The sequence below is a fragment of the Toxotes jaculatrix genome, chromosome 2, assembly GCF_017976425.1.
Source record: "Toxotes jaculatrix isolate fToxJac2 chromosome 2, fToxJac2.pri, whole genome shotgun sequence".
Lineage (NCBI taxonomy): Eukaryota > Metazoa > Chordata > Actinopteri > Toxotidae > Toxotes > Toxotes jaculatrix.
In genome coordinates this window covers 14,555,265-14,580,039 of record NC_054395.1, presented here as the reverse complement: position 1 = coordinate 14,580,039, position 24,775 = coordinate 14,555,265, and the positions used below count along the sequence as shown (strand labels likewise).

The 24,775-nt window shown below is 40.0% G+C and overlaps 1 protein-coding gene across 1 annotated transcript in view; it reads left to right on the top strand.

Annotated features, from left to right (window-relative positions):
* The window catches only part of cntn3a.1 (contactin 3a, tandem duplicate 1), a 76,187-nt gene that overhangs the window by 33,974 nt on the left and 17,438 nt on the right, over positions 1-24,775 (top strand). Inside the window, exons 6-11 of the mRNA XM_041053254.1 lie at positions 3,318-3,521; positions 4,376-4,478; positions 4,829-5,013; positions 8,970-9,109; positions 14,062-14,194; positions 18,753-18,903. Coding sequence (XP_040909188.1) covers positions 3,318-3,521; positions 4,376-4,478; positions 4,829-5,013; positions 8,970-9,109; positions 14,062-14,194; positions 18,753-18,903 — 916 coding nt within the window. The remainder of the gene's footprint in view (positions 1-3,317; positions 3,522-4,375; positions 4,479-4,828; positions 5,014-8,969; positions 9,110-14,061; positions 14,195-18,752; positions 18,904-24,775) is intronic.

Below are 24,775 nucleotides of genomic sequence, written 5' to 3'. Positions count from 1 at the left end.
CCGTGTTGGAAAAGTGAGAAACACACTCCCATAAAGGGTGACAGGGTGCAATTTATGATCAGGACAATACAGCCTTAGACAAGGATCTGCCTCATCTCCCCTTTAAAGGATTTCAATATCCCATGCATGATTCAGGAAGCCATTATTTCATTTTAACGATGCCTCAAAACCATCAAGACAGCTGCAGGAAGTAGTTTGGTGCAGCCAGGATGCTCTAAAACTGTAAGGCAGTTTGAAGTTGCACTTAAAGAATGACCAAAATGTTGTCTAGCATCCAAGAAGCGTTCTAGCAGCGTTCTTTCACTGTGCTGTACTGTATTTGCATTAGACGTTGGTATGTGTCGTCTTTTTCTTTGAGAGGGTCTGAATGACTGTGGTTTGTCCTGGACCTAATGCATCTGACCTCCTTTCACTAATGGAAACGGGCCTTTTAGATTTACTCAAGGCTGAAATCACTTGTTCTCTCTATCCAGTGCATCTACCCCAAAACAGGGGCTGCTCGCTGGCTAGTAACAACACACATAGCTTGCAGGGATTTTTCCTATGTGCGTGACCTAAGCCATTTCAAAGAGGGAACTTGTTGTGTGTTATGAATACAGATAGGTAGCCCTGGTTAATGGCTGTTACTGTCCAGGGAACAGACTTGCGAGTACAAACTTTGACACAAGCTGTGCATATACTTTGATAAAATACACACTTGTGCAAAAACCCACTCTGGATTCAGTATGTCCTTGGCCTGTCATGTTCCATTTCTCTTTCCTCCTCTCAGATCATTAAGGGGGAATTGATGCTGCCTGTTCATTATACAAGGGCTAAATGGAACCACAATGAAAATCTGCCACTCACTGTCACTCATGATTGCATTATTCCATTACCGCCCATCCGCAGAAGGCTCTCAAGTCAAATCATCAAGTATAACCAATGGTGCTTTCCACTTCCTATTTCCTGCTTCCTGTTTCTTACCATGAATCTTTAACTAACCAATTAGTAACCTCTTATTTGTTGTTGTTCCAGTTTGTTGTGCCTTGCACCTTTGGAAGGTATTGTTTCAAAAACAGACATTAAATATAAATAACCTTGTCAGGATGTGAACTGGGATATATTATTTAGGGGAGAGGAGGATATTACAGCAGTTCCCTGTGTAGGTCGGATGGATCAAGCCAAGAAGTTATGCTTGACACAAGTTACAGAGACTAGGAAGGAGTTCATAGCAGAAGAAACAACAAGAGATACACGCTCAAACTGAAGCGCAAGACTCAAGCAAGCTATGTCTCATTGTTTCCAGTCTTTGTGCTAAGCTAAGCTAAGAGCCTCCTGGCTGTAGCTTCATGTTTGTCTTAAGATTGTATTTACTGTACAGAGAAAAAAGTGGTATTGATCTTCTAATCTAACTCTTGGCAAGAAGTTGAATAAGCGTATTTTTCAAAATGTCAAACCATTCCTTTCATGCCAAGCCCATCTATCAATAGCCACCACTTGTTAGAAGACATATGAAACGAGTTCACACAAGATTTCAAATATTGTAAAGCTTCTATACTGTATTATATTTAAAATGTGACACAGCCAAATTTTAAATTGCCAGTGATGCTCATGTTTCCTGGAGAGCGTGAAAAATGGGTATCATTGGCATAAAACAGAGAGACAGATGTGATTACTCTGTGTGGTCCAAGTTTCAATCTCATGTTGTGTTCTAGGGATGATCACAAGGTCAGTTTGCCCTCTACAGGTCCAGCCCACATAAATACACCCACGCTGTATACTTGGTAAAAAGGAGCATCCTCACATGCACATCACACAATCTCAAGATTCTATATCTCGTCATGATTTGCAAGGTTTGCAGTAATATGTCAAAACCCACAGATCCTCTTGCCCCCTTAAGAGCAGAAGTGAAGACTACTGAGTCAGTAGATGAGTGTCCAACTCACGTCTCAATTATTCCCTGTTCTGTAGTGCAGAGTCATCGCTTAGACAAGTTTTTACCAACGGCCAAGATTGCTTTTGGGACAGGGATGCAATATGGTCCAGAGCAATCTATCCTTGTGTCAATATGTCAAAACACCATCATTCGTTTTTATAATGTTGCTGATTGTTAGTGCAAAGCTTCTATGACTGCACTCCATTTGGCTGATAGTACTGGGGGTCTTTCAAAGAACTTATCATGGATGATGAATAGTGGACTAGGTGGTACCATACTGAATAACATGATGTGTAGTACATTGGTTTTATTGGGCATTATACAGTTTGTTATGCAGGAGCAGCAGCTTCAGGGTTTGATTTAAGGACCTCTGCTGCTACATGACAGCCACAAAGGGAGATGCCTTTTTCTTGTTCTGTATTTTTTTATGTACAACTACTCTACTGTCTCTGTATTTTTTAAATAAATTCTTATTAAGTAATAAATCCCAAGAAGAGGTATGAAGAAACAAGGTGGATAAAATAAAGAATACAAGATGAAATAAAACAGGGCATAATTTAATAATACAATGGTGATACAATTACACACTTATTTTATTTTAATGCAGAGGACTCTGGCAAGAAAAACTAAGGGTGTTTTTCAGCAAAAAAAGTTGAACCTGGCTCAACTTTTACCAAAATCCAATGGTGCAAGGTGTTGTGGTGGACAATTAGATACATGCATGCACACATTCCTGGTAGATAACATTGCAATGTGAACTCTGATGATCACTGTGAGTCTTACACAGTGTCTCATAGGATTATAAACCACTGTGCTTGTGCAGTGTTTTGGTGTCTGATAAACCCACAGATTCACAGATCCATAACTCAAACTGGACCCCATATATAGTATTGCTTGTCTCAGCAGTACCTGAAGCGACATGTCCCCACTAATGAAAACTTCTCCTCTGTCTTAACACAGGGTCTTAACGCCTGCTTAGTCACTCACCCACCATCTCACTCCTCATTTTTCCATCCAACCTTTAAGTCATGCATGCCACAGCAGTAAAGAGCTGCTGTGGATGTAAATATCTGCTTCCTCGAAAAGACAGCCATTCATACTCCCAGCATGATCACACAACATCGTGAACCTGTGAAACTTTTACCATATTAAGGGCATTTATCCAACAGCGAGTAAGAGTAATTGTTCTTCAATTATGAATTGTGTTTCTAATGATGGAAGGCAACCAGTCAGATCCACTAATTGTTTTATCCCTCAAGGCATCCACTTGAACTGACATGATGAGACTGCCGATGAAGCACACATTAACTGTACATGGGTATAGATGATGCATAAATGCAGTATGTGTTTTTGACTTGTACCTTGTATGTCTCACAACCATTGTCCCTGGCTTTGTTCACAGAGCTTACCTTCACATGGATCTTCAATGAATACCCGTCGTTCGTCATTCAGGACACGCGGCGATTCGTGTCCCAGAAGACAGGCAACCTCTACATCGCCAAAGTGGAACGCTCTGATGTGGGCAACTACACTTGTGTAGTCACCAACACAGTCACCAAAAGCAGTGTGCAAGGACCACCAACTCCTCTAGTTCTGCGGGTTGATGGTATGAACCCTTACTCAACTACACAGAAAGTACAAAGCAGAGGCAGAATGGTGATTTATTTATTTATTTATTTATTTAGTTAGTTAGTTAGTTTGTATCACAATTAAAAATTCAGACCATGCAACTTTCGAATTGCAAGTGTAATTACTTTAATTAGCTAAAGCCTTAGCAAGATAACAAGGTTTAAATGTTTTAGCTGGCAAACATTGATTTTGCCAGCTGCCGGTTAACTGTGGCCAGCAAATTGAATCATCTGTTGCTAATTTGTTTTTGATTTGGCTTACAAAATGGAACTGTTTACTGTCTGGTTAACGTGTTTATTGTACTGTTACACTGAAAAAAAATGTTGAATTTACTCAATTTTAATATTGAAAGTGGTTACACACAATACACTCATCTAAATCTAGACATATTTTTTAAGTTGACTGTACTTAATATTTTTCAAGTAAATTATATAAGCAGTTTTAGCACAGAAATTCTGAGTATTTGTTACTCTGATTTCCTTAGTAATTCTAACTAAACCCATGTTTAATTTACTTAAATTCATTATGTAATTCGTATATTGTGGTTAACTAATTTGTTATTGTGCTTGAAGTTTAGTTTTTATAGATTGTATTTTAAATCAGAAACCCAAGAGTGGTCAGCAAAGTCACAAGTAGACCATTCCCCCTAAGTGCTTGGTCACAGTACAAAGAAAACGAAGCATTAGAAGAAAAACAGTTATATTTTCTCTTTGGTAATGGCCTAAACTTTGTTTTGATTTTGTTTCTTTGTGACCTTTTCAAGCCTTAAAGTGAAAGAATTCCCTTCAGACTCGTGTGGCATCAATTCTGTGTCTCTCTTTGTAACTCCAGGTGTGATGGGTGAATATGAGCCAAAGATCGAAGTTCAGTTCCCTGAAGTTGTCCCCGTTGCTAAGAGCTCAACTGTCAAACTGGAATGTTTTGCACTAGGAAAGTACGTCCGACTGAGTATTATTACACACATCATAACTGTGCCATTAATTGTTTAGTGTACCAGCCTAAGCTGCATGGCAATGCGTTGACAGCCCTGTGAAGTGATTTTGAGAGCACCAGATTTCACATTATAAGGATTCCTTCTTGTTCTGTACACCCAGAATATACAGAGAAGAAACACTCACCAGTTTCAGATTAACTTAACACTGACATGCTTTATCAGTGTTTTCGAGTATTTACTGGTATCGCATACTCAGTGTGTGTTCAACTAAGCTAAATCCCTAGATAAAATGATCTTGAGGAGTATTTTTCATTTGATGGCCTTGCTGTGTGTTATTTTTGTGCCTTTAGCCCAGTGCCAACTATCAGCTGGAGAAGAGTGGATGGAGCCTCTTTTGGCAGGAAGGTGGACATAAATAAAGCCAGTGGAGTTTTAGAGATTCCTTACTTCCAGCAGGAGGACGCGGGGATATATGAATGTGTGGCTGAAAACAGCAGAGGAAGAAACTTGGTTAAAGGAAAGCTGTCTTTCTACGGTGAGTAGGAGGATAGTTCCGCTGACTTTTATCTAAAACTTATCCTACTTCACACTTCTTATCTAGGGAATAAGAAAATATCTTGTGCCTTCAACCTGTCAGTCGTCTTTCTAACTTATCATGTACTTTTATAGACTTTTACCAAGTCTTCTACCCATTGATTCATAGCCTCAGAGCTTCACTGCTACTGTGCCAGATTGAAAATCTTGCAGAATCAAAGGGTTTTTGAGTCTAAAAAAAATTTTATTTGTTGTCATGCAATCTGTAGCTTTTATTAGAACTCATATATAACTGCATCATATAGTGGAATGTGGTAGTAAATTAACCTATTACCAGTAGTTCATTTCTGACAAGCTCTTTATTGTGCCAGGGGCTAACATGGGCCGTAGCGCACAGATTTATACCACCTTTCAGAGAGAGGTGATTTTTCCTTCACCAACTCTGGACTTATGGCCCATATTCTGAAAACGCTTTTAATGGCCATTGATGATGAATTTTTATGGTTTCTCTCTCCATTATTTTGCAGTTTATGCATTGATGATGCCTGCCCACAAGACCCTGTAGGGATGTGCTTGACTGAAATCATCAAATCTAGATTTTTCTTTCCTGTGAAAGAGGATGCCTTTGATATGATAATATAGGGTTTTTTTCAGCACCTGTGGGTAAGATGAAATGCTCTCAGAATCTGTAGGCAGGCTGGGGATTAAATGTGCTTTACTTTAAAGAGAGGGGCCTGTTCATAGAGCAGTTCAGAGACCAGATCTTGATGGATTAGAGGATGTATGTTCATGTTATAGTCATTTTGTAAACAAGGTCATGATGTTTGAACAACTTGTAGCTTTCACTGTCCAGGTACCATGTTGTATGGCCTGTATACCTTTTCTCTACTGTGGCTGTGTGTGGAAGTCATGTTTCCCCTTGTAAGATCTAAGTCTTGTCTTATCTCAAAGCCTGGCAGACTGGCTGGCCGCCAGGTGATAAAAATCTGTAATCTCATTTTAAACTCCCATAGACAGGCGCTTGTGGGACATCCATCAACTCTATAGAAGAATAGGAGAATCAATATTGGGATGCGGTGTTTGCGACATCCAACCAATGAGGGCACAGGAACAATAAGGGGTGACTTCGCTTTCGATTTCCCACTTAATTGTCCTTCTGTAGTTCCAGGGGATTTATGAAATTAGATCATGGTTTAGCAGTTGACTACATTTGAATGGGCTCACACATGATCAGATTGACTTTGGATAGAAACGGCTTGCATCATGTCTATGCTTCCATTAAGTTAGCTCTGACGGTTTCATTTGTAATATTGTTAACTGGTTGTCATGTGCTATTTGTTTCGGTATAGTGATGCATTTTCCATTCAGCACTGCCTGCTTGGTTCCAGATATATTTACTGTGCAATTTATTTTTGTGAAAAGAACATAAAGAGAGCATATTTTTAAATTACAAAATATTATCTCAATTCGTGTATAGGGCTTCTGACTTTTTTCTCTCTAAGCTTTTGAAACATCATTTAAATGAAAATTTCTTCTTACCAAGTAAAATACACTTCAGGCAATGTGTGCAGCACTGTTACAAAAGATACAGGAAGGAAATACAAAGAGAAGTAATGAGCAAGAAACACCTTCTTTTATGTAGAAACATACTGTTGTCGTCTTATTATTACCAGGCATTTTTTTGTCATCTAATAGTTTCAGTTTCTAACCATTTCGACATACCAATTGTTCTGGGGCTTCATTTATAACCATTGCATACACACAGGATGAGGCCTGAAAGAGGCATGCACCGCTTCCCACAAAAAAGTTGAGATCTATAAAATCAAACTTGACAGGACAATGTGCGCACCTGTACACAAACTCTGAATGAACATTTTGGAGACAGAGAAAATTAGTGACACAAACGATGAGGAGGCGAATTGAAGCCAGATTATAGAAATTGTATGGGAGAGGCATCAATATTTAATTTCAGTTAATATGATTTGTTACTTATAGATCCACTTTATCGTAAACATTCATACCAGCAGTGTTATTTGTGCTTGTGCTTGTGCTTGTAAGCAGTAACTACTCCATGAACAGCTTTCAGTTGTAAAAGATATAAGCCAACTCAAATCTCAAATCAAATTCCGCTCAATATTTCATCAGCGCTGTCTTAACATCGCATTCCCCACCCCTGGAGCTCAGAGGAGAGGGTCTGACTGTATGCTACTGACGCCTGTGGTCAGTTGTGAAGTCTACCGCCGGCTGTTGAAATGCTAGGATGATGGCAGGGTGCATCTGGTTTGCCTTTCCCCAGTATTAAGCGCGAATATACCAAGTATACTGAGAGTGCAGTGGAGACACCGCAGACTCTGCCTTCTATAGCCACCTCACCCGACACCACCTGCATTCATAATCAGAGGAGACAATGAGAGAAAGACCTATATGCTGGACTTTGGAGCTAAATACGGTGTTTATTGTGTTTTTTTTTAGATATTTATTTCTTCTGCTATGAGTGTGTCTATCACCTAGTGATGATTACCAAATACAAAGAGATGAGGTTCGGTGTCTCTGTGCTTCTGCTGGTTAGTCCATACTCCGATGGTGTGCAACTAATTGTTCAAGGCACCCACCTTAATGTCTGATCACTTTGTTTAATCTTGGAAATTGTCCTGTTTGTTGCATTAACAGCTGCTGCAACTGCCTCCATTCTCCACAGGAAGAATATGTATATTAATATTCATGAGGGATTTGCACCAACCTGCACTTATGGTTAATTGTGGGAGTGTTTTGGGTGGAGCATGAGGCTTGCCTAAGTGCGCAAATTTCCAAGTTCAAGATTGGGATTCATAAAAGGGAAATTGCGTTTGATTAGGGTTTTGTGTGTGTATGCCGTTTTCAGCTTTTGTGCACACGTACACTTTTAGTATGGATCCTACGCACTGTTTTATAAATGAGGCCCCTGGACAGGATATGACAGTCCTTCTGGGGTCCAGAGAGCGCATTATGACGGATTTAAACAGATAACCACTCATAACCACATTATGGCCTAGTAATAGGAGAGACTGTATTTTGTATGGTTGAAGTCCCTGTGTGTGGGTGAGTATTTCCCCTGCTAAAAAGTCCTCGACACTGATTGTACTGCAGATATTATTCTAGCTGTAACTGTACTCTAATGTTTCTGGAGAGAGATAAGATAAAAGGCTATTTCAGTCAAGAAAAATTAATTGGATTATTATTAAGATTATGACATTATCAAAGCAACTCAGCTAGGCAAGCAGACAGACTGACTTAACTACCTCGTTCCCCTTGACCCTGGTGGGGCGTCCTGTATTTATGTGGGTGTTTCACAAGGCCCATAAATCTTCTTACGCTGTTGCCAGAGATAAGGTGCTAGTCATTTATATGACAGCACGAGCACTATCATAAATATAGAGGCATTTTTTCTATGGATTTCTGATGTTTCAAAAGACTTAAAGGGAATGTAATCTGCGTAATTAATTGCATTGCGAAAAAAAGAATTGCAACCCATTCAGTGTAGGCACCAAGTAAAATATAATACGGTCAATAAACTTGATTCTTGTAAAAGATCTCCATCAATGTAGCTACATCGAACTGGCTGTAGAAAATCTAATAGCTTATCTTTTACCTTTTAACCTTACAGTGAATAGTTTCAACCATTTACTTTTGATCTGTCTTCATTTTTAGCTCATACAGTTGTTTTATATATATATATATATATATATATATATATATATTTTTTTTTTTTTTTTTTTTTTTTTTTTTTTAAATAGAGGTCAGCTTCGGGTTAATTGGAAGTGGATTTATGATTTGTGCCCTTGGATGCTTCTCTAATGATATAATTGCTTGCTTGGCTGGTTCATTGATTTATTGTGAAAGTGCTGCATACTGGTAATGCTCAAGCATTTGTGCAGCATTAAAGTGTTAATTTACAGTATGTGCTTTGTGACCTCTCAGCTGCACCTCACCTGACCGAGAAGCCTCAAGATGTTCAAAAGACCATTGATGACACACTGGTGTGGGAATGTAAAGCCAGTGCGAAGCCCAAACCTTCGTACCGTTGGTTGAAGAACGGAGAACCTCTGGACCCCATGGAGGTAAAGGATTTTTCTTGAACAGTTTTCACTCGAAGCTTTAATAAAAAAGAAAAATGCAACCAAAAAAACTAAACTAACGTAAAATAAAAAATAATGCAAAGTGTGGCACAGTCAAATTGGAACAGGGAACGTCAGATGATCCGTGTTAATTTGTGCTCTCCAGCTTTTATCAGATCAGCACTCAGTTTTACGGAGGTGTGTAACACTTTTTTGACCACAGACATATTATGACAGCTGAAAGCTGCAAGGCTCAATTTAACAGGCTTGCATTTAAATGGTATTGTGTCAATATTTTTCTCGTTACGAGCAGTTTGGTTTGTGAAGATGAGCATAATTTAATGTGTAAGATGAAAGCTGATAAGATTACAGTATTCAGAACCATCTTACTTAAAGGATGCACTATGTGTTACCGCGCTGTTTTTCTGGATTCATTTTGCTCAGAAGCACATAATGGATCCAACTCATTGTACTTGGCAAGAACATGTCACTTTGAAATGGCTGTATTTGCTTGGGAATAAATTTGGCATCAAAAGTGTGTGTGTGTGTGTATGTGTGTGTGTGTGTGTGTGTGTGTGTGTGTGATGGGGGAGGGTGTTTGTATGTGTTTTTGCGAAAAAACCAAAGTGATGCCATTTTCTGCCCGTCATCAACCAGAGACTCGACAATTTAGCGCTCAATCTCTCCTATCTGCTACTCTCAATTTTGTCATTAAGTCTCTTCTCTCTGGGGAGGGTGAAAAATGCCTTATCATCCAAAATACATTTCACATTTAGGCAATTTGCCTTATTTTGTGTTATTGTGCTGCAGGAGTGAGTGTGCCTTCTGCCTAAAACGAACAGCTCCATTGAATCACAGTCACTGATAGCGTCAGTGTTTGGAATGGGTAATGAGCCCAAGGATGGCCTGTTGTTGTTTTGTCGGACATGTCTGTTAAGGGGTCAGGTGGGTTTGGCTCTCTGCAACTTGGACTGAGAGCTGGGTACTTAGATCGGAGAACTTAATGTCGCTGCACTCACACTGAAGAAGATTACAGAGTTTTACACTCAAAACGGGTTGTCATCGTGAAACAGAAGTAGTTATGAGCAAATGCTGTATGTTGAGCAAATAAAAGTTTAATCTGTGTAAATAGGCATCATCTGTCATTCGTGACTCTCTTTTATTTTGTTAATTTTGAAAGACTGACAAAGGTCACTTCCTCTCTTTAACCACAGGAAACCCTCATCACTCCACCTGTGCATCTCCAGAATTGATTTGTAAATGACACTGGAAAAAAAAAATTCCTTTGGTGGGTGGCCAAGGTAACTTATTCTCTGTACATGTGGCCATATTAATGAGGTGGGGTGTTACCATTTTCAAAATGCCACCGTCAACAGCGGCAACAGTAAATCAATTTCCAAACCCAAAGGTCAGCGATGTAGAGAGAGAGGTAGAAGGAGAGGAAGGCCAAAGGGGCCATTTGTTATTCCTCATTAGAATGGATCAGTCCTCCTCTCCCCCCCCCCCCCCCCCCCCCCCCCCCCCTCTCTCTCTCTCTCTCTCTCCCCCTCTCTCTCTTTATTTCAGCATCTCTGGTGCTCTCTTGCTCTTTCTTACACTCTCTTTTAAGCTTTTTTCCTCCCACTTTTTCCTGTCTCTCTCTCCACCTCAATTTGGGCCCCCTCTAAGGGAATTAAATGGCACAGAGGAGGGCTGTCACTTCAAAATGTCACCCCGGTGAAACAAAGACCTACTCACGCTTGTATTTTTCCACTTCAACACCAGCTCCCCCTTTGGTTACATTCGTGCGGGTGTGTTTTTGAGATTTTTATACCTTTGACCTGCAAAGCCAGGGACCTGCCTTCAGAGGAGTTACTGTGTCCATGATTTGCCTTTTCACCGCTCAACTTGAAACAGTGCTGGTATCAGAGAAGAGTCAAGCATAATTAATGATGGCCATAAAGCAGACGATTTGCTGCCATTTGTCTCCAGTGCTAAAGACATTGTGATAGAGCCACCACTGAGTCTCTGAGGGTTTTTTAACAGGGCAATGGGTACAGCATAGTGTGGCACCAACCCATGCACACAGATCTCTTTCATCTCTTTCATCCCCCTGGGCCTTTGCACTGTGTAACCTAAAAAGGAACATCTATTATCTATTCAAAGTTGCAGTGGCTCTCTCTCTTTCTCTCTCTCCCTCTCTCTTTCTGTTCCCCACTTTCTTTCTCTCTCTCTCTCTCTCTCTCTCTCTCTCTCTCTCTCTCTCTCTCTCCCTGTCATCTTTTTTCCCTTGAACACACATATAAGCATCCAGTCCCGGCCAAAAGCCCAGGCACTTGTGTTCCACTTGGAAATTGCTGTATCCATCCTCACCCAGGACCCCCTCTGGCGGTGACTTTAGAGCCAGGTCAGCCGTGTGTCCATCGTGTGACTGGGCCTCAGAAAGATCCCTGTTTGAAGATCCTCAGCAGTGTCACTGACTAATGTTAAGGGACAGTCCTTGTCTTTTCAAGTGACAGTGCTGTAATGATCCCAGACGACAGACAGACAGACTGGCGGCAGGACCCTCTGGACTACTTTGTCAGTGACATTAAAAGGTCCAGCTACATTCAATGGGAAAGATCAAGGGCAAGAACAATGAGTGCTGCCACACTTAAAGTGACGCAACTATAAAAAGGGAGCAGAAAGCAGTGCCAAACCTTGTAAAGGTCAAAAGGAGCAGTGGGAGAAGAACTTTATTCAGGTGCTGTTATTACTTTCTATGCTCTGTGTAGGCACTTTTAAAATGACATGTATTTATTTTTAAACAAACAGCATCACCTGCTGAGCGTTTATTTCTCTGACACCTTGTACTTCATAATACTTGGTGGAATACGCCCATGTGCTGCAGCTCATTCCTGACTAATTCCTCAGAGGTTTGATTTCAGCCACTGTTTGATGATGTCTCAGTGCTATGTTAAGCAGAGAGGGGTTACATCTAGTCACCGCAGGCCTATTAAGACCACAGAAAATTAGCAGTGTTTCAATTATCAAACGCCCCCCCCCCCCCCCCCCCCCCCCCCCAAGGAGAGAAAAAGTGTGGCTAAAGCTTGAATTAGATCAGGCCATTCTTCAGAATGAACACAGTTGGTGTCGTAGTACTTAAAATGTCCATATATAACCCTAATTACCGACCTCAAAGCCATTTTAGTCCAGTATTCCCATATTAACACCTAGTATTTGATACTATTATGGCACTAATTGGCATGTTTATAAGCCCAAAAGGTCAGCAGAAAATATAAAAAATACCATCCACAGTGTGACAGTGTTAAACACAGAGTTTGCAGTCAATGAAAAATCATCTTGTTGCTATGTTTAATGGTTGTTGACTTTTGATTACTATATTAGCCATGGATGGTAGGTTAATCTAAATTAAGATAAATACTCCAGATGCAGCTCCAAATAAGACAGATAAGAAGCATCACTGAGATAAAGAGCTCCCGTAATATGTGAGAAGTAACAGAATTTACAATGACCTTTTATTACTTTACCTAACCAATTATTAACCCACAGAAAACAACAGAACAGTAATGCTAGAAACTATTAAAATACAGTAAACCACACACAACTGGTTTAAAGACATTTTACTGGGCAAAGTAAAGAAACACTGACCTAAAATAAAAAATGGTAATAGTATTAATATTGCTGATTTGCTGAGCACTTTTTTTTTTTTTTTTTTTTTTACAATGGCCCAGTATAAAACAAATCCATATGTGTTTCACCACTGTAATTACTGTGCTTGTGACTTTCATCATCCTAAAAGTATAAAAATGAGTTCTTACAACAGCTTAAAGCCTAGATGGTTTGATCATTATACTGACATGGAAGTAAAGCTGTCAGACTTTAAATAGACATAAGATTTCAAGGAACTATACAGATAACTGGCTTGTGGGATTGCCCTTGCTTTTGTCACCAGCAAAATAGACTGCTGTAATGTATTGTTATGCCCTTTTCACTGGTCCTTTCGTAAAAGCCTTCCAACAGCTTCAGCTCATGCAAAATGCATCTGCCTGTATTCTGACAAGGACCAAAAAAATGTAACCATTGATACCCCAATTCTCTGGTTGTGTTCATTACAGGATTGACTTTAAGGTTTTGCTCCTGGTCTGCAAAGCACTGAATGTTATGGGTCCAAATTATATATGTCTCACATGGCACAACTTTATTTAACCCGACAGATCTCTCAGGTCACTGGACAGCCATTTAAATCTGGCGTTTTCAATTTTTTATGCCCCTGAAGTATGAAACTTTCTACCTGCTGAACTGAGGTTTGCATGCTGTCTGTCTTTATCTGTGTTATGTTAGGTAATGTTATAACCTATTCTCTATAATTGTATCTCTCTGTAGAGCACTTTGAATTGCTTTTGGAAGCTCTGAGGATTTTATCTTCCTTTCACAGCAGAGACTGATCAGATTTAGCTCTCTTCACTCTACTAATCAATATTTTTATGTATTATCTATGGATCAAATGACTGCATGTGTAATGTGAAAGGGGTTACTGTAGACAGTGACAAAACCACGAAGAATTGTCGCCAACCGTACACTGTATCTCCCCAGCAACAGCTGACAGACACGGTCAGTGACAAGATGGAGATCCAGATGTAGGTGTCCAGAAACATGGACAACAGGACAAAGCGGAGGCACAGCATGATTTTGATAAAAGTGCTTTTATTACATATTAACCAAAGGCCTAAGAAAGAAGGCGTACATAACATTACCAACACAGAGGAGGTCATGATTGCATGGAAACCCTCGGTTGGTGCTTATTTTTGCACCAGAGGCAACCACTGAAGCGCCTTCTGCTGACTGTTCACCTTGTCTAAACCTGTTTATTGTCTATTACCTGTTTGTTGTCAGGTTAGCACAGTAGCTTTCATTTCGACTCATGTGGTGTTAAATGCACGCATGTGTGTGTTTGTCTGTGCATGTGTCTTTAGCAGGACAGAGTTCAGGCGAATAACGGAGTGCTGACGATCAGTAGCTTGAATCTGGCTGACATCGGCATGTACCAGTGTGTGGCAGAGAACAAGCACGGCCGAATTTTCACCAACGCTGAGCTGCGAGTCATAGGTAAGACCAAACACGCAAGACTTAGCTGGTTTCTCAAAATACATGTAGTGGAGTTGTGCTTAAGCCATCTCCCTAATCACTTTTACATGGTTGGAACATGATAGACACATTTTTGGCAAGATGAATTCTGTGCAAATGCTGCCAAAATAGATACGATACCAGTCAGCTTGGTGGGAGCACTGTAATTAAAGGTGTATATTTGAGGCCATATCTCCTACACTCACACTGCTTTTTTTATCAGTGCTTTTTCTTTTTTTTTTTTTGTATGGACCACATTTTCCAAAAGGGCCAGTTGATACAGTTGATCTGAAGGGCAAACTCATCCTCCTCCGTCCATTTAAATTAAAGCTAAGCACATAAAATAATTTCTGTTTCTGTTCTTGCCTCTATGTTAAGCAGACCGAGGAAAGAACAAATTCACGTCCACAATTCTTTTTGCCAGTAGTTTGTCCAAAAGTGTACACTTGTCTCTCTCTCATAATCCAGTGACCACATGGGATGCTGTTTCTGCTCTCAGGTGGAAAAGTTGAAGTGACTGGTTTCATGGTTACAGTGGTTACATGTTATATTATTAGAGTAAAAAAATAATCTTGTCCTTCCCACGGTACTGTTCAGCATTAACATGTAATCCTACTTTTTCTTTTCTAATTTTAAAAGATATTGTTATTACATATTTGAATATCTTGACTGCGGACATACATTCACAAAGCACTTTGTTAGGAACACCTGTGTACCTGCTTTTTCATTCAATTATCCATTCAGCCAGTCTTGTTTAATACATAGAGTCACACTGATACAGGTCAAGAGCTTCATTTAATGTTCACACACTCAGCACTCTCTAGAGTTTAGTCAGAATGGTGTGAAAAACAAAATACGGCAGTGAGCAGCAGTTCTGTGGATGGAAACACCTTGTTGATTAGAGAGGTCAGAGGAGAATGGCCATACTGGCTGGAGCTGACAGAAAGGCTACGGTAACTGAGCAGAAGAGCATCTCTGAATGCACAAGATGTACAACCTTAAGGCGGATGTGTGACAATAGCAGAAGACCACGGGTTCCACCCCTGTCAGCCAAGGACAAGAAGGCACAGGATCACCAAATTGAACAGATGAAGACCGGAAAACATAGCCTGGTCTGATGAATCTAGATTTCTGCTGAGGCAGCAGATGGTGGGGTCACAATTTGGCGTAGCATAACTCCATGGACCCAACCTGCTTTGTGTCATCAAGCCAGGCTGCTGGCGGTGGTGTAATGGTGTGGGGAATGTTTTCTTGGCACATTTTGGGCCCCTTAACACCAATAAATCATGGTTTCGATGCCACAGCCTATCTGAATGTTGTTGCTGACTATGTGCATCACTTTATGGTCACAGTTTACCATCCTCTAAGGGCTACTTCCCTTATGATAATGCACCATGTCATAAAGCAAAAAACTGGTTCCATGAACATGACAGTGAATTCAGTGTAGGTCAGTGGCCTCCCCAGTCACCAAATCTGAATCAGCAGAACACCTTTGGAATGTGACAGAATGAGAGATTTGCAGCATGAATGTGCAGCTGACAAATCTGCCGAAATTATGTGATGCAATCATGTCAACATGGACCAGAATCTCAAAGGAGTTTTCAGTTTTCAGTTTCCAACATCTTGTGAAATCAATGCCACAAAGAATTAAGGTTGTATGGAGAGCAAAGTTAGGAACCACCCAGCATGGTGTTCCTGCTGAGGAACACCATACTAATGCTAACTTATTTCAGAGGTTTTAATTCTAAAATAAACTGTAGAAACTAATATGGAAGATGAACTTCATGACACAGTTTCTATAACTGAAATAAGCAGCTGAAACCAAATCAAACATCAACACACAGCATATGAGCATACAGTGAAAGATAGTTAAATAAATTCAAGGTCATTCAGGTTTAAAAAGCAGACTGGTAGTTGGCAACAGTTAGACACATGTACCTCAATAATTTTAGCCCTTAGCGTCAACATATCTGGATTACTGTTTTAGAAATTAAGTGCACTCATAGCAATGAGCTGGGAGTGCTTATACAAGCTGTAGCTTCTATAAGCAGTAGCTGTTTGACATTAATAAAACAAAGTATTAGGAGTCTGTCAAAGCCACTTTACTTCCTGACACTGCGGCTTTAGATTCTTGTGTTCAGAAATATACATAACTCTGATTAGCGGCTCAGGCAGTTTGAAGCTGCAGAACTCACAGAGCGCATGACCAGGTTTAAATGAATGTACTTTAAATGTATGAGTCTAAAACAAATCAGTATGTGTGGCAGTGAAAAGCCTGCATATTGCAAAGTATTGTTGGACCACACCGGCCACTACTGCAAATTTCTTATGATTAATTAATGTGCACCCCCTTATGTTATGATGATGTCCTGTTTTATAATAGAAATCATGGGACTAATCTCCCTGCTCTTGATTGAGACCAAAAAAAAAGAAAAACGAATCTACATTCTGCACCTCTTTATTAAAGAATACTTCTTGGTTGCCAGATCCCGGCTTTGTCACCTCCCTGGAAGAGCAAATAAAGTATTTCTACTTTGAAACAAATACAGTAGAAGCTTTTAAGGCTTGAACAAATACTGCTTGATTGGGGGAAACACCTGGAAAGGTGCTTGCATGGTGCATCACGTAGTTACAGAATGAAAGGCTTATTACTTCATTACAGTATAACCAAGATGAGGCCATTGTGGACCCAACTGAAACAAATGAAACTTTCATTGAAGCAATAATACCAAAGATAATTAGAAAAGTTCAGAATGGTTTTATTTGTCACAGACAAGGCTTCCATCGTGTCAGAAGGCTTTTGAATGTTACTGAAAGGGGCGCCAGTCCCCCTCAGTGTAATTATGGACTGTTAGGGGAGGGGCGTATCCTCCAAGATATATGACCTTATGGTAGGCGAGTCCTCAGAGTCATCCATAAAGAGGCATGGAGATAGGACACCATCAAAGACTGGGGAGGGCATGTACGAAAGCACACACCTTAAACCGCTGCAGTATAATTGACTAATGCAAATGTAAAGAAAATCTCAATAAATGCAATAATGCGATAGTGTGAAAAGGAAAAGGATATATTTTTCCACTGTCCCTGGCTCAGAGTACTCAAATAAAAAAGCTCCGGGAAGCAGTGAGAAGATGTATCCAGGACATAGTATCCATACAAATTAGACCCAAAGCTTTTCATACTAAGTTTGTACCCAGCTAATCATAAAATTAGAAAGGGACAACAGATTTTTTAGACAAAGGTGTGTCATTGGCCGAGAGTTATTGCTCTATCATGGAAAAAGGGTCGGTGCGGCTAAATGGATTTCTGAATTATCTACGACTCTGCCCTTAGAAAAAATGACATATGCTATTAGGGGCAATCAATCACTCCTTCCCAGTATCTTGTGTCTCTTCATAGGTTATCTAGAGAGCACAGATTTAACCCATATAATGGCTGCACCTCGGGATATATATAAGTAACCCTCTGCAATGTCCAAATCGGTCAATAGTTTTTTATTTTCAGCATTTCTATGTCGATGTGCTCGAACTGAAGAATGGTACCTTTCATTTCATCCCTCTATGTGCCACCACTCTTTGTTTATCTGTTTATAAAACATCTAAGTCAAGGACAAAAAATGATAAAAAAAAAAAAATTGTTTTTTACTTAATATGGTCTCCCTACAGACTACAGGATCTATTCAAATTTTGTAGTACCTTGCTGCATTTATTTAATATATAATATATAATGAGGATAAACAGAACTGTAACTCCTCCAACACCTGTTTTAAAATAAGAATTCATATAAATTCCATGTATGTGTTATGAGAAGACAAGTATGACAAATATCTGTTCTGTTGTTCGAGGAAACAGTGGCATTTCACACTGAGTGTCAAAAAATAATTGTGAGGTGAAATGTGTGCATAAATACATATGTATTACTGTGTATTGCTGTGTATACACGCACACCGGCATGCGTTGGCAGGTGCTCAGCCATGTCACTGGCGCCAGGCTGTGTGTTCACTTTGAAGAGCTTTCTGCTGAGTCGGTACGCATACAAAACAGCTCCAGACGACGGCGCCTTAGTAATTAAGGCCTAAAGGAGCAGCAACAAAGCCTGCCTCTCGTTTTACATTCTCTCGTTTTTGCTTCTGAGCCCCACGGCTTAATTCTTAATGCATAATGTCCTTCTAAGGAAAATTCATGGAATTGGAAAACCCACTTTCTTTCAAATAAAATCTCGTCTTAAAAAGGATGCGTTGTGTCTTTTCTCCTGCGTTTATGTGTGCATGTGAGCCTCTCTGCGTGTGTGCTGACACGTGTATATGTGTGAGGAGAGGAAAGGATGTGAGAGCTGACCCACCTAATGGATGGAGTGACCTGCATGTTTTTAGGACGCTCCTCCACTGTCCTTTCCTGAATAGCTCTTAGCCCCTTTTCTCCTCTCTCTCTCTCTCTCTCTCTCTCTCTCTCTCTCTCTTTTTCTGATACTACCTCCTTGTCCTTTTTCTTCTTTTGCTGCCACAACACTTACATTCCTCTCTTTTCACTCTCCCCATCAGCCATTGCTCCAGACTTCTCCCAGAACTTGCTGAAGGCCCAAACTCTGGCCCGACAGGGTGGCGACATTCTGATCGAATGCAAGCCCAGGATGTCTCCTCGGGGCGTGATTTCTTGGAGGAAAGGGAAGGAAGCCCTAAGAGAAAGCCACAGGTACCAGCTTGCTTTGTGTAGAGCAGTAAGCGCATTGTGTATGGGACCACAGTTGTTTAGTTTTTCAGCTTTACCTGCAGAATGCTATTTCATTGACTTATTTTATTTTTCCCTACTTGATATTCATGGAGACAAACTGCAAAGAAAAGAACCACACTGTGACAAAATACAATCTGAACTACATAACACATTCTGCACTCCACCACTTTCCCCTTGCTATCTACATTTCTCTACTGAACTCCATCGTACTTTCTTCTCCTGGCTGTGCTCAGAGCTGGTCTCCGCACTGTTTACTTAAGGTAATTGGCCGTTCTTAGACTGCAGCACTTGGATCGATGCGCTGATCCATCAGCTCATTAGCAGCATGTAAGACCTGGAGGGTCATTTGAGCGCAAGGCAGAAGATGATCCAGACTAGTACTGAAACACAGAAGAGGCAGATGAAATCCTCAAAAGGACAGATCAATAGCTAGCCGCTGAAGCACATGCATTCTTCTGTGATAGCGGAGGTGACACCAGGGGAACTAGCTGGACACCCTGTTTTATTAGAAATCAGGTTAAGTACAGATCAATGCAATACCTCTGTGTGCTGGAGAGGAGAAGGAAAAAGAAAACAAATGTTAATGAGACAAGAAAAAAAACACTTCTCCACCTGAAGATATAATGCTGGTCAAGGTTGCAGCAAGATGTATGGTTAGTCAGAGAATGATCAGGATTCATACTGTTTCTCCTTTTGCACATCTCACGATTTTGAAACATTTATTTTTTTTCTTTGGAAATAGTTAACTTTCAGCTTTGCTTTCGTAATCTCACTATATAAAACTTAGTGCGATCTACACAAATTAATCACTGACACATTTCCACTTTTTGTTTGATGACAGCTTTATTTTTTGCAGGAATGTACCGACAGTAGGAAAAGCTCACCTGCTGGCACATGCAGTGACATGTACTACATTCCCACAGTGGGAGTGCAGCTGTCAGACAGTATGCTGGGGAAACTAAAAGGCGCGATCTGATTGTTAATACCGATGATAATACCGGGCTGAGACATCTCAGTTACAGGAGAGAGATGTTTTATTTGAGAAGGGGAGCAGCAGAATCAGCACCAAGATTATGTGTTGCAAAGGCCTGCTAAATGTTGGACCCAGCTTGCAGATTTATCATCCTCTTAAGCATTGAAAGGAAAATGCATCCATACCGCAGTGTGCAATATCAGTCGTCCCCCATAAAGGCAAGATTTCCCATTTGAGATTTAACGTTACAGCCTTACCCTGAAGTGGGTGAGCTGCATACAAGATGTTAGGCTTTGACATTATTGCAGCATCTCTCACAAACCTATTCCCCTGGTCCTGGCTCGTTAGCATTTACTTTCCTCCATATCAAAATGGGGCTGCTACCAATGCTATTACAGCAGTGGCACAACACTAATCCATCCCACTGGCTCAACAAAAATACCCATAATTCCTTCTAATCTTCCAGGGATAATATTTTCAAGGATCTGGAGCAGGGGAGTACAAATCAACTAAGAACAAGGCAGGATCTGATTAGTTAATGAAATCATGCAGTGGTGATACCTACATCAGCTCATATCCGAGGCATGTGTAACAAGATAGCCTTATAACAGGGTTGCAGTGCACTTACGAAGGGAGCTATGAGGTTAATGATAAAGGGCTTACCTTAATTTAATTTCACCGCTGACCAGTGCCAGCAACTGTAAAGTGGATATAGGAAATAGCTCTCAGGAAAATTACCTTTAGATTGAACCACTCTGTTTAAGATTGTTATGCTAAACACTATATATTGCTTTATCAAGTAATGTGAATAATCCTGCTACCAAAACAGCAAGATCTTTCCGGTTGTGTTGCCATGTTGCTGTGCATCACATTGAATTCATGAATTAATTAAGCACTACTTGAGAAGACAGCAAGTTCCTTTTAATATACTGAGTTAATTATGCAGTCCTTCTTAAGTGGTTAAAATAATGTTTTTCATTTACAGTCTTTTAGTTTTTGTTACACCATAGAGAGACACAGCAGGCTTTTAGATTAACACCAGTACCTCACTTTAACACCAACCAATAAGGTTGAGGTAAAGTGCCTGTTTAATATATCACACTGCTCAAGATTTTATGTATCCCACAAATTTCCCCCAATGCCTTAATTGCTCCAGGGCAGCATTTGAGAGAAAAGGGAACAAAGTGAAAGCATTTCAGACTGATAATACTCCTTACATCTTTATTCTGAACCGTTCCTTTGTAGCTTTGTTGCGGAGGAAGCCTGACATAGGCTACTGCACAGTTTAATGGCAAGTCTTATCCCTGTGACATCTCATATCCATAACTCTTTGTTATAGTCCATTACAAAGGAAGCCCTCAGTTCAGTTAGGAGAATATACCCCCGGCTCCTCAGGGAATGGACTCTGTTGAAGAGGCTAATGTATTTTAATTCTTCCAGCCTTTAAGGCGATACAGGTCATTTTTGATCATTTTGGGAGGTCCAGGCTGCCTTCAAGCGATCTTTTAGGAAGGAGTGTTGAAGTTCTTCTTTCAAACCACTTATGTTTGAAACACCGACAAAACCCCATTATGCCGTCATGTGCAGTTCAGAAGATAAGATGGGAGCTTCTAGTGAGGATTTGCAGGGGCATGGCATTTATCAATGGGGTTATTAATTTCAAATGTGGTCAGGAAATTGTTCTACAACCGTGGTTGAAAGGCAGTATCAAACAACTGTGGAATATAATTTGATCAAATTGGCATGACCTTTCTGACTGGAGAAATTAACTATAGATAGATTTTCCACTGTAGCACGACTTTGTAAAAGAGGTGAAGCTGTAGCATTTTCTGCTTTGCATCCATCAAAAATGTCAATAACTCATTTCTCCTACAAGCATTACATGTTTACCCAGTGTTGTAGTTTCTTTCTTTGATAAATTACTCCACAAGAAAGAAATCCCAACACAGGGGAATTATCATATATCCTCCTTTTGTCAGTTAAGCCTTGACATCGAGAATCTAAGTCTAACAACTGTTTCACATCTTGAAATATTAATCTCTCTCGTGAGGCTTAATGGTCTGTAATAACTTTGATAACACCAGGCCAAATTAATTATTAGTTCAACAAGCAGTGGCTGTGTTGTTAGCTCCAGGAAATTTATTTTTAACAGTGTGATATTTTATCGATCCCTGTAGGGATTTTTTCTTTGTGTGTGTCCCCCTCTGGGGGACATCAGAGCAGGTAGAGACTCAGTGTTGCTGAAGGACATCTCAGCAATGTAGATTCTTGACACCAGGGAAAACTGAAGGATGGACTCTGTGAAGAATAACCTGTCTTCCTTCTATTATTATTTTTATTCTCTAGAGATACACAACAAACATTCAGTGATGATCAGTAAGGATGGTACTGACTGATTGAAATGACAGATTTCAGTTTGTGATTTTTAATAAACTTGGAAAAATGTCTAAAAATAATATTTCCATTTCACCATATTGAAGTTAGACAGGTGAGAAAACATGGCAATTTTATCTATTTAAAATAAAAGCTGCAACACAATAAAGTGTGTGAAAAGAGAAGGGCTCTGAATACCACCAACAATGCTGTGCCTCAAATGAAAACACTTAGAAGATCTGCTTTGCCTTATCTGAGGCCCCTGGTTTTTTCACATTTGGATCATCACAGACTGATTAGACTGCATTAAATTGTGACACTCTGCAGGAGGTCCAGTTGACGCCACAAGAAGTGACATGAAATTGGAGGGGGTCTGTAATTTAGTTTTGCCTGATTTCTCCATTTTGCTTCCAGAATAAATGGTTTTTAACAAATAGATGACAAGACTGTAGAGGACAACTTATTCAGGCTGACAGATGAGCCAAATTAAGACACCTACCTGAGCTATAATTAAAAAAATTAACACAGAAACTAGAAACCATCTTCTGATGGGATCACTCATGTCAGCATGTTGATGTCCGGACCCATGAGTATGCAGTAGTCATTACCACATTATTAAACAGATACTCAGTACTCATGTATCAGACCACCCCCATCTTTGAATGCAGCCTTCATTTTGATCTCTGCTACACACCTGTTAGTGGTTTCATGGCTGCATCTTGCACAGTTTGACGCTATTGTGATGACAAAATCTGTCCACAGACAGACAGATAGATGGACATATAAACACCTGCCACAGTACTCAAAACCACCTCTGTTGTAGTTCCCGTCACAGTAGGTGTCTCCAGGACCACATTTTGTCATGATAACACACACACACACGCACACACATTAAGTGAAAACAATACCAGCCATGCTGTTGCAGCTGGTGAATACAACTAAACTATACAAAAACAAACACATTTAAACTGTATTTATTTCAAACTTTCCACTTTGAGACACCAGATGAAGGGAAGACAGTAAATACCAGACCCTCAGAGCATGATAGAAGTGCTGGGAAATATTCAGTGACGTGAAAAAGAAGGAGAATACAGGAAGTAAGTAAAAACCACAGTCACACTGTCTTTGAAGGGATGTGATAAATCACCTCCAGTAATTACAGAGATCAAAGAAGAGAAAAGAAGAAAAAGATTTTTTCTGAATCAGCTGGAATGCCTTGATAACAGGAAAGACAAAAGGATCAGACGTGAACAGTAGGTATTGAAAATGAATAATTATACCGAGTTAGTGTTAGTGACATCTGATAATGTTTTGATGAAATGATGGTTTGAAATGAAAGGTTTGGTTGCATTATCTCCACGCTGAATCCATGAATAAGTCCTTCTAACTTTTAATCAGAGTATTCCCCGCAACATTTGGCAAGCTTTTCACCAAAGCAAAGGAATGCTTTTTTAGCATCATGGTAAACATAATTAATCCAACCATTAATTTTTCTTTAGTGTATGCTTTCATCATTTGTGGCCCTGTCATTCATTTCAATTTTATAAAGTACTTGGGTGTCCCAGGCATGTGTGGATCTCATCAAACAAGAATCCCACTTAAATGTTTTCCTTCTTTTATCCTATGTCCTTGACTCTGCTCAAAATGAGGCATAATGAATGCTGTTATGCGTATTTCCTTTCAAGCTCTTTCTGCAAACACTGTATTCAAGGCCCTGTTGACACACTCATAATCATCTGCCACAAATCTTTTTTTTTCTTTTTTTTAAATTTTAACTGGTGACACAGTGTGACAGAAAAAAAGGAGAGACATAATGGACAAACATACAGACAATAACAGTAGTTGCAATGATGTATGTGATGAAATGAGTCTGAGATTCAGATTAGATAAGATTAAGTAGGGCATGTGTGGATTATGTGGGCATGTGTATGCTTGAATGTTTGTATGAGAGGCAGTGATATGTATCCGTGCTTAGTGGTCCTGGACAGGTTAGTGTGTGCGGTAAGGAATACCTCATGTGTGGAAGAGCGATAGTGTGTAATAATTAATATTACACGTAAACAGTAGTGAGGGGTGAAGGCAGACCGGGCCACCAGATAGGTGTTGCTGAGCAGCGACATTCTGATGTGTGTATGTCTGTTGGCGGTGTCTGTGTAAGGGAAGAAGAGTGAAGTGGATAGTGGGATGTGGCAGGCTAAAAAGAAAGAGGTTGTCAGTGATGTCCCACCACAACTGTGGGATTGTGCAGTCCCATGTGGTATGCAAATAGCTATCTGTGGTATTTTATGTGCAGTACGGACAAATTTCAGGGTCCATAAATCCCATTTTAAACGTCCTTTTCCCTGTTTTGTGTACCCTATGTGTTGGTAGATTTGGAGACGATTCTTTTGCAGATTTGGGTCCAGACATGAGCATCTGGGTTGATCTCTAGTTTTGTTATAATTTTTTGAAGGGATGAAGGGATGTTAAGTTGAATGTGGAAATTAT